The sequence below is a fragment of the Somniosus microcephalus genome, chromosome 24 (genome assembly GCF_052327205.1).
Source record: "Somniosus microcephalus isolate GS21.2 chromosome 24, FLI_Smic_1.0, whole genome shotgun sequence".
Classification (NCBI taxonomy): domain Eukaryota; kingdom Metazoa; phylum Chordata; class Chondrichthyes; order Squaliformes; family Somniosidae; genus Somniosus; species Somniosus microcephalus.
Window position 1 is genome coordinate 5,168,825 of NC_141010.1, and position 10,247 is coordinate 5,179,071.

Sequence of the window (10,247 nt, forward strand, 5' to 3'; positions counted from 1 at the left end):
CACCTCCGTTAAAACCAGAAGTGGCTGGGTTGGGGTCGGGTTTGAGAATTTAAATTTTTTTTACCTTCCCACCCACCCCTAACCCACCCGTTCCGAGGGTTTAAAATTCACCTCTCGAACTCAGTACAAACACGGTGTTAACCCACACTGCACAGCATCCCATAGTGGATCAGCAGATACAAGGACTTTCAACAACAGCGAAAGAAAGAATGTTATTTACAGTGAGTTACCCAGACCCACTGATGTTTAGTTTTTGAGGTTGATTAGAATTTTCATAAACAGTTGAAGTGGTGCTCGTGTGTCTGAGCAGAATTTGTTTAACCTGCTATTTTCCTGCACTAGGCTTCGAACCGCTCGATGACAAGGTACAGTTCAGACCCATGGCCAGTGATTCCTATTCTTTGGGTAGGTTCCTAGTGTAGCCAGCACCGTGTGCCATCATTGCCAGGCCACGGTTGTACCGAATCACATCCACGTCTGCTCTTCCCCAGTTAGGTCCCTGCCCCCGGTCCCTCATTATACTGCTCCCCACAGGTTTCCTTCCTTGTTATTTATCCTGTTAAATCGCAAGCTCTCGATAGCTGCAGGGAGATATGGAGAGGGGCCAACTCTGATCAGCAATGTTCCCTGTAATAGTTTTTTCCGGCTGCGCAGCCCCTTTAACGGGCTGTACGGCCCAATCAAAACACCACGCAGGCGCAGTTTTTCTATTTAAAAGCCGGCTGCGCGGGACCCCTGGAGCGCTGTGCGGCCGGGCAGCTTAAAGGGAACATTGGTGATAAGGTGTGCTCATTCTTCAGCTCGCCCAGTTACAACTCCACACTGGGTTACACGGTGTGTAAGATATGTGATGTGATACAGTTTGGAAGGTAAAATGAGGCAAGGCAATATAAACCAAATGGTACAATTTTAAAGGGGGTGCAGGAACAGAGGGACGTGGGGGTGTACACATAGACATCTTTGAAGGTGGCAGGACAGTTTGATAAGGCTGTTAAAAAAGCATACGGGGATCCTTAGTTTTACAAATAGAGGCATAGAGTACAAAAGCAAGAAAGTTATGCTAAATCTATATAAATCACTGGTTAGACCTCAGCTGGAGTATTATGTTTAATTCTGGGCACCGCACTTTAGGAAGGACATCAAGGCCTTGGAGAGGGTGCAGAGGAGATTGACCAGAATGGTACCAGTGATGAGGGACTTCAGTTATATGGAGAGACTGGAGAAGCTGGGGTTGTTCTCCTTAGAGTAGAGAAGGTTCAGAGGAGTTTTAATGGAGGAGTTCAAAATTTATGAGGGGTTTTGATAGAGTAAATAAGGAGAAACTGTTTCCAGTGGCAGAAGGGTCGGTAAACAGGGCACAGATTTAACATCATTGCCAAAAAATCCAGGGGGGGGAGATAAGGAGGATTTTTTTTACGCAGCGAGTTGTTGTGATCTGGAACGCGCTGCCTGAAAGGGTGGTGGGAGCAGATTCAATAGTAACTTTCAAAAGGGAATTGGATAAATACTTGAAAGGAGGAATTTGCTGGGCTGTGGGGAAAGAGCAGGGGGAGTGGGACTAATTGGAGAGCACAGAGCCAGCACAGATATGATGGACCGAATGGCCTCCGTCTGTGCTGTATGATTCTATGATCTCGATGTAATGGTTATATGGGCTCCAGGATCATTCTGAGTTGGGGTGCCGGTAGCCGGTTCTATATTTTAAAAAATGCAGTAGAACTATAGCTATTGTTATAATGAGGACGCAGTGTATCTACAGACTCGCATAGTAACCAGGTGTGGTTTGTATCGGGTATCCCTCACGCTTCCATGGGGTTCCATTGTTGGACAAGATTCCCTCGGCCGTAGGCAGCAGGAATGCTCCTTGATCACAGCTTGCATTGCTCTAGAGGGGCGGTGTTCTCAATATGACGCTCGCTACACTTCACCTCTGTGGAGTAATGATCGGCACCTGAAGGGCGGCTCCTCAAAGTGATGCATCAAAAGCCCAGCAGCTCGGGATCAAAGCTGTGCCCCATCACTCCGCACACTGCTGCTCAGATAGCCTGCCAATGGCCTCTGGGTCTCAATGCAATCGCAGCTTAATTCAGTGCACACTCGCCTAAAAGAGGTGCCCCGAGAGAATGGCACTGTAACTGGTACCACCTGCACCCTCAGACTCCAGTGCTGATTAAGGAACGGGTGCTCGGCGTAAACAAGGTATTAGTGAGTACTGCACAGAGTCCGATTGGTGGATTAGCAGGTATAAGCAAGTCATATTTTCATTAGTTTTGACTTTTAGTTAAAGGTCATCAGCTTGGCTCAGTTGGTAGCTCCTGAGGCAGAAGGCTGTGGGTCTAAGCCCCACTCCCATGATTAAGAACATCTGCCTGTTCTGGTGGATGTTGAATATCCCATGCCACCATTCAGAGAAGAGCAGCGAGTTCTTCCAGTGTCATGGCCGAGATTCCACCATTAATCACCACCAGCAACAGTTCATCCATCTTGTTCTGTTTCTGGGATCTTGCTGTGTGAAAAATAGCTTCCATGTGACCAACAACAATCACTGCATTTCAAAGTAATTCATTGTATGCGTAGCACTCAGAGATGTTTCTGAATTGGATAAAACACATTACAAGGTGCAAGTCTTTCTTCAGTAATGAACAGTGTTCATCCTGTTGACTATATTTTACGTAACCTCGTACTTTCCTACAATAGATGGCAGCCAGGTTGAAGAACAATTGCCTGAAAATATTGAGAACAAAGGAATCTTTTCTGAGGGTAGGTTCCTAGTGTAGCCAGTAACCAGTAACCGACAGGCTGTGGTTATACCAGGTCACATACTTATCTTCCTCTTTCTTATTTTGTTCGCTGTCCCCGAATCCTGATTAAAATCCTGTTTTCCCGTCATTGCTGCAGATTTCCTCCCATTACTTTGTTACTGTTTGGAAAAATATAAAGAAGGAGCAATTTTGTTCTGTGTTCGGTCCAGCTCTAACTCCGGTATCCCTGGGTCCAGGTCTAACTCCGGTCTCCCTGGGTCCAGATCTAACTCCAGTCTCCCTGGGTCCAGCTCTAACTCCGGTCTCCCTGGGTCCAGGTCTAACTCCGGTCTCCCTGGGTCCAGCTCTAACTCCGGTCTCCCTGGGTCCAGGTCTAACTCCGGTCTCCCTGGGTCCAGGTCTAACTCCAGTCTCCCTGGGTCCAGGTCTAACTCCGGTCTCCCTGGGTCCAGATCTAACTCCAGTCTCCCTGGGTCCAGCTCTAACTCCGGTCTCCCTGGGTCCAGGTCTAACTCCGGTCTCCCTGGGTCCAGCTCTAACTCCGGTCTCCCTGGGTCCAGGTCTAACTCCGGTCTCCCTGGGTCCAGGTCTAACTCCAGTCTCCCTGGGTCCAGCTCTAACTCCGGTCTCCCTGGGTCCAGGTCTAACTCCGGTCTCCCTGGGTCCAGATCTAACTCCAGTCTCCCTGGGTCCAGCTCTAACTCCGGTCTCCCTGGGTCCAGGTCTAACTCCGGTCTCCCTGGGTCCAGCTCTAACTCCGGTCTCCCTGGGTCCAGGTCTAACTCCGGTCTCCCTGGGTCCAGGTCTAACTCCAGTCTCCCTGGGTCCAGCTCTAACTCCGGTCTCCCTGGGTCCAGGTCTAACTCCGGTCTCCCTGGGTCCAGCTCTAACTCCGGTCTCCCTGGGTCCAGGTCTAACTCCGGTCTCCCTGGGTCCAGATCTAACTCCGGTCTCCCTGGGTCCAGGTCTAACTCCGGTCTCCCTGGGTCCAGATCTAACTCCGGTCTCCCTGGGTCCAGATCTAACTCCGGTCTCCCTGGGTCCAGATCTAACTCCGGTCTCCCTGGGTCCAGATCTAACTCCGGTCTCCCTGGGTCCAGATCTAACTCCGGTCTCCCTGGGTCCAGATCTAACTCCGGTCTCCCTGGGTCCAGGTCTAACTCCGGTCTCCCTGGGTCCAGATCTAACTCCAGTCTCCCTGGGTCCAGCTCTAACTCCGGTCTCCCTGGGTCCAGGTCTAACTCCGGTCTCCCTGGGTCCAGCTCTAACTCCGGTCTCCCTGGGTCCAGGTCTAACTCCGGTCTCCCTGGGTCCAGATCTAACTCCGGTCTCCCTGGGTCCAGCTCTAACTCCGGTCTCCCTGGGTCCAGGTCTAACTCCGGTCTCCCTGGGTCCAGCTCTAACTCCGGTCTCCCTGGGTCCAGGTCTAACTCCGGTCTCCCTGGGTCCAGATCTAACTCCGGTCTCCCTGGGTCCAGGTCTAACTCCGGTCTCCCTGGGTCCAGATCTAACTCCGGTCTCCCTGGGTCCAGATCTAACTCCGGTCTCCCTGGGTCCAGATCTAACTCCGGTCTCCCTGGGTCCAGATCTAACTCCGGTCTCCCTGGGTCCAGATCTAACTCCGGTCTCCCTGGGTCCAGCTCTAACTCCGGTCTCCCTGGGTCCAGATCTAACTCCGGTCTCCCTGGGTCCAAATCTAACTCCGGTCTCCCTGGGTCCAGATCTAACTCCGGTCTCCCTGGGTCCAGATCTAACTCCGGTCTCCCTGGGTCCAGCTCTAACTCCGGTCTCCCTGAGTCCAGGTCTAACTCCGGTCTCCCTGGGTCCAGCTCTAACTCCGGTCTCCCTGGGTCCAGGTCTAACTCCGGTCTCCCTGGGTCCAGCTCTAACTCCGGTCTCCCTGGGTCCAGCTCTAACTCCGGTCTCCCTGGGTCCAGATCTAACTCCGGTCTCCCTGGGTCCAGGTCTAACTCCAGTCTCCCTGGGTCCAGCTCTAACTCCGGTCTCCCTGAGTCCAGGTCTAACTCCGGTCTCCCTGGGTCCAGCTCTAACTCTGGTCTCCCTGAGTCCAGGTCTAACTCCGGTCTCCCTGGGTCCAGATCTAACTCCGGTCTCCCTGGGTCCAGATCTAACTCCGGTCTCCCTGGGTCCAGATCTAACTCCGGTCTCCCTGGGTCCAGGTCTAACTCCGGTCTCCCTGGGTCCAGCTGTAACTCCGGTCTCCCTGAGTCCAGGTCTAACTCCGGTCTCCCTGGGTCCAGCTCTAACTCCGGTCTCCCTGAGTCCAGGTCTAACTCCGGTCTCCCTGGGTCCAGCTCTAACTCCGGTCTCCCTGGGTCCAGCTCTAACTCCGGTCTCCCTGGGTCCAGATCTAACTCCGGTCTCCCTGGGTCCAGCTCTAACTCCGGTCTCCCTGGGTCCAGATCTAACTCCGGTCTCCCTGGGTCCAGATCTAACTCCGGTCTCCCTGGGTCCAGACCTAACTCCGGTCTCCCTGGGTCCAGATCTAACTCCGGTCTCCCTGGGTCCAGATCTAACTCCGGTCTCCCTGGGTCCAGATCTAACTCCGGTCTCCCTGGGTCCAGCTCTAACTCCGGTCTCCCTGGGTCCAGCTCTAACTCCGGTCTCCCTGGGTCCAGCTCTAACTCCGGTCTCCCTGGGTCCAGCTCTAACTCCGGTCTCCCTGGGTCCAGCTCTAACTCCGGTCTCCCTGGGTCCAGCTCTAACTCCGGTCTCCCTGGGTCCAGATCTAACTCCGGTCTCCCTGGGTCCAGGTCTAACTCCAGTCTCTCTGGGTCCAGCTCTAACTCCGGTCTCCCTGGGTCCGGCTCTAACTCTCGCCACCACTCTGAGCATCCCACAAACAACCTGAATCTGTTCAGAGGCGCTCAAGAGCTGTCCCAGTCACAACCGCCCCTCTGATATTCTGTTCCCTCCTCAGGGAGGTGACCTACTCTCACACCCTGCACACTGTTGCCTGGAGTAGCTGAATCTGCAAATGCTGTAGTTTGGGGCAGCACATGGTGCCATGCGTTGGTGCTACATTGACTCCATGTTTCAATATGATTATTTCAGGGGATGGTTCCTTCTCCTCCAAAATATAAAATATGAAATAAATTAGTGCAAAGGAGCCGGCCCAGCAGTGTAAATGAGGTGGCGGTACTCATAGATTCCTTACAGTCAGCAGAGAGAGGAGACCCACATCCCATCAATCTCGGCTGGGTTTAAACCCAGCTCTCAGAGGTGAAAGAACCCATTTCCTCTGGCTCTCAGTTAAAACAATGCATCTTAGATTTGATGTTAGTGATTTTTATAGCAGGAAAAATGTAATTACACAGAGTTCCTCCCCCAAGCTGTGATCAGAAGTGAGGAGAGGGCATGGTCTAGCTTCAATGAGTTCAAATCCCACCACGGCAGCTGGGAATTTAAATTCAATTAATTAAATAAATCTGGAATAAAAAGCTAGTATCAGTAATGGTGACCATGAAACTACCGGATTGTCGTAAAAACCCATCTGGTTCACTAATGTCCTTCAGGGAAGGAAATCTGCCGTCCTTACCCGGTCTGGCCTATATGTGACTCCAGACACACAGCAATGTGCCACCGCAATGTGGCTGACTCTTAACTGCCCTCTGCCTAGTGAGCCACTCAGTAGTATAAGGCGGCTCACCACCACCTCTAGGGCAATTAGGAATGGGCAATAAATGCTGGCCTTGCCGGCGACACCCACATCCCATAAACGAATAAATAAAAAAGACTTGAGCCCATAATCTAGGCTGACCTCCCAGTCCAATCCTGAGAGAGCACTGCACTGTCAGAGGGGCCGTCTTTTGGATGAGACTTTTAATCAAGGCCCTGTCTGCTCTCTCAGGTGAACGTAAAAGATCCCATGGCACTATTGGAAGAAGAGCAGGGGAGTTCTCCCCGGTGTCCTGGGCCAATATTTATCCCTCAAACAACATCACTAAAAACAGATTCTCTGGTCATTATCACATTGCTGTTTGTGGGATCTTGCTGTGTGCAAAATGGTTGTCGTGTTTCCTACATTGCAACAGTGACTACACTTCAAAAGTACTTAATTGGCTGTAAAGCGTCCTGAGTTTAGTAAAAAAAATAAGTCTTTGTTTGACGTCTTATTTTTCGGATAAGATGTTAAACCGAGGACCCGTTTGCCTGTTCAGCTGGTTGTTAAAGATCCTGTGGCACTTTTTGAGGAAAAGGAGGGAGTTCCTCCAGTGTCCTAGCCTCCCTCAACCAACAACCAGCAAAAACAGAAAAACTGCTCCTGCATCTTGTGGGATCTTGCTGTGTGCAAAATGCCTTCCATGTTTACGCACATAACAACAGTAACTGCAAAATGTTATTCATTGTACATGAAGTGCTTTGGGACATTTCTGAGCTGTTGTAAGGTGCTTTATAAATAGAAAGAACCTGCATTTATATGATGCCTTTCACATCCTCAGGACGTCCCAATGCATTTCACAGCCAATTAAGTACTTTTCAAGTAGTCACTGTTGTAATGTCCGCAAACTCTTACTTTAAATTTGCACATACACAGCATTATATATCTTAATAGACAACCAGCAAAGCCTCCTCGCAAAACCTTCTATTTCTCTTCCGGCCGTGCGGGAGAAGAGGTGAACTGCGCAAAGAATTATTGGGAGATTCAGCTGGGCCAGAACTCAGCTGCCTTTCAGTCCCCGTGCAAGTAGCGCACAAAGGAGGCTGGAATCCCTGACGGTCAGTTGGGAACTACGAGGGAGCAGTTGTGCAATAAATCCCAAGAAAAATGCCAGCTAAGGGCACAGCGGGTACTGATATTTCAGTTTGGATGCCCCTGACTTTGTTGATGCTTGAGTTGTAAGTGAATAGAGTTGCTCCAGGTGACAGTGGAGACCAGAAATGGCAGAACTCCGAGGTGTAATCAACTTGGTGATGCTCTAAGGCAGGGGCTCCCAAACCATGGTACACGGAGACATCTCTGGGGGGTTCTCGGGAGAAATTGTCTAATGGTGGATTTTATTTATTAATTATTTTATTGATTTATTGCATTTTTACAATAGGCTACTCAGACGAAGCTTTAAAACTCTGTGGGAGTATGTTATATAAAGTACTTAATTTACTTCAAGATGTGCCAATGAGAACACAGATACACAGAGACGATGACGTACAGAACCCTCACCTCCAATCATCATACACTACAGCGTGGTTTCAGTTGCCCAGCAACTGTCCAGTCTGAAACCTGTATGCTGGTAGGGGAACCCGGGCAGCTGGCAAATCTGGAAGTGGTACACAATAAGTAAAGTTTGGGCACCTCTTCAAAGGTAAAAGATGTGGGTTGTTTTTTTCAATGGGAGAGAAAATTGTTTCATGCCAAAAGGACTGTCCCTGAGTTTTCCTTTTTCCTTTAGTGAATTCAAATAGTTTCAAAACCACCTGTGGCAGCAGATAAGGTCTGTAATTAAACACTTCTTTTATAGCGGGAAGGAATTAAACCTTCCTTCAAATGGGCCTTAACCTCTGGTCACTGTCCAGTGCAGCATTGTTGACCAACAGAACACTAGGTTCTTGCTATAGTTACAGATATTGTTGGATAAGCAATAATTGGTCAGAGCAGGTAAGCAAATATAGGACTGAAGCTTTCAACATAATGGACTATGGCTTTTAACAAAGTGAGTCTTGAGTACTAAGGATTATATAAATGTGCAGCACGTACATCACAGGAATGATCCATTTCTGCATAAATTATGCTCTAGTGAGCTGAAAGGAATATTATTACATAAGAACATAAGAAATAGGAGCAGGAGTCGGCCATACGGCCCCTCGTGCCTGCTCCGCCATTCAATGAGGTCATGGCTGATCTTCAATCTCAACTCCACTTTCCCGCCCGATCCCCATATCCCTTGATTCCCCGAGAGTCCAAAAATCGATCGATCTCAGCCTTGAATATACTCAACGATTCAGCATTCACAGCCCTCTGGGGCAGAGAATTCCAAAGATTCACGACCCTCTGAGTGAAGAAATTCCTCCTCACCTCAGTCTTAAATGGCCAACCCCTTATCCTGAGACTATGCCCCCTAGTTCTAGACACTCCAGCCAGGGGAAACAACCTCTCAGCATCTACCCTGTCAATCCCCCTCAGAATTTTGTACGTTCCAATGAGATCACCTCTCATTCTTCTAAACTCCAGAGAGTACAGGCCCAATCTACTCAATCTCTCCTCATAGGAGAAGCCTCGCATCCCAGGGATCAATCTAATGAACCTTCGTTGCACCGCCTCAAAGGCATGTATGTCCTTTCTCAGATAAGGAGACCAAAACTGTGCAAAGTACTCCAGGTGTGGACTCACCAAAGCCCTGTACAATTGTAGTAAGACTTCCTTACTCTTGTATTCCAACCCCCTTGCAATAAAGGCCAACATATTATTCTACATAATTAATTAATTCTAGTAAAGGATGGCATTCCACAGACAAAAATTTACTATTGTTTAGTGTCATAACAAGATATAGGACTTGTGTATTTCCTAACTATCCCCCCCCCCCCCAGTAAATACCGTACCTGTCAGTGGTTAGTGTTTGATTGGTGAAAGGAAGTTTTCCCATGAATTAATGGTGAAAGTAGGTAGGTTTGTGCATGTGTGAGACATTTAGATAACGGAGCCAATCGGTGGCAGGTACAGTTCAGTGTTGGCCAGTGTGAAACCATTAATATGGGAGCAAGGAATCAAGAAAGAATATTTGTTAAATGGAACAGTGGTCAGTGTGCTGACCAGGAAAGAAATATAGGGAATATAATAGGTGTATTTGTAAAACCACCAACCCACTTAGGTGTATTGAAAAAGGTAAATAAGGAAAGTGGTTGAAGAAGCCGTTTCCTGCTCCTAAAATTCTCATGTTGCAGCTTTTATATCTCAAGATTTTCTCCACAGAGACAAAGACACGAAGTTTAGACATGGAAGCCACAACGAAAGAAGTGACAGAAAAAGGAGAGATGGCAGGAGACGTGTCGGAAAAAGGAGAGACGGCGGAAGAAGTGTCGGAAAAAGGAGAGATGACGGAAGAAGTGTCGGAAAAAGGAGAGACGACGGAAGAAGTGTCGGAAAAAGGAAAGACGGCGGAAGAAGTGTCGGAAAAAGGAGAGCTGGAGGAAGACGTGTTGGAAAAAGGAGAGCTGGAGGAAGACGTGTCGGAAAAAGAGACGACGGAAGAAGTGTCGGAAAAAGGAGAGACGACAGAAGAAGTGTCGGAAAAAGGAGAGCTGGAGGAAGAAGCTGTAATGCCAAAGAACGAGTGAAACATGTCAGGAATAACTCTTCCTCTCACCCCATCTCCATTGATGTGATAATGTCTAGAAGCAGAGCTCAGTGTAACTAACTTCTTTGTTTTTATTAGTAAATGATATTGCTGTTAATTTTTTAAGTCCTGCCCTTGTAAACAAGTGGTAGATTTTATAAATATAAATAAACCTTTGTCTGTTGTACTTAAT

At 48.9% G+C, this 10,247-nt stretch overlaps 1 protein-coding gene across 12 annotated transcripts in view; it reads left to right on the forward strand.

Moving 5' to 3' along the window:
* odad4 (outer dynein arm docking complex subunit 4) overlaps positions 1-10,241 on the forward strand; it is a 90,527-nt gene extending 80,286 nt beyond the window's left edge. For 6 of the 12 annotated variants that reach the window (XM_085966116.1, XM_085966110.1, XM_085966111.1 and 3 more), the window contains 3 exons: positions 343-405; positions 2,698-2,760; positions 9,691-10,241. In XM_085966116.1, the coding sequence (XP_085822242.1) occupies positions 343-405; positions 2,698-2,760; positions 9,691-10,055 (491 nt within the window). In that variant the 3' untranslated portion in view covers positions 10,056-10,241. The remainder of the gene's footprint in view (positions 1-342; positions 406-2,697; positions 2,761-9,690) is intronic. The other 6 variants (XM_085966112.1, XM_085966115.1, XM_085966117.1 and 3 more) reach the window with 1 other exon arrangement.
* The last annotated feature ends 6 nt before the right edge of the window (positions 10,242-10,247 follow it).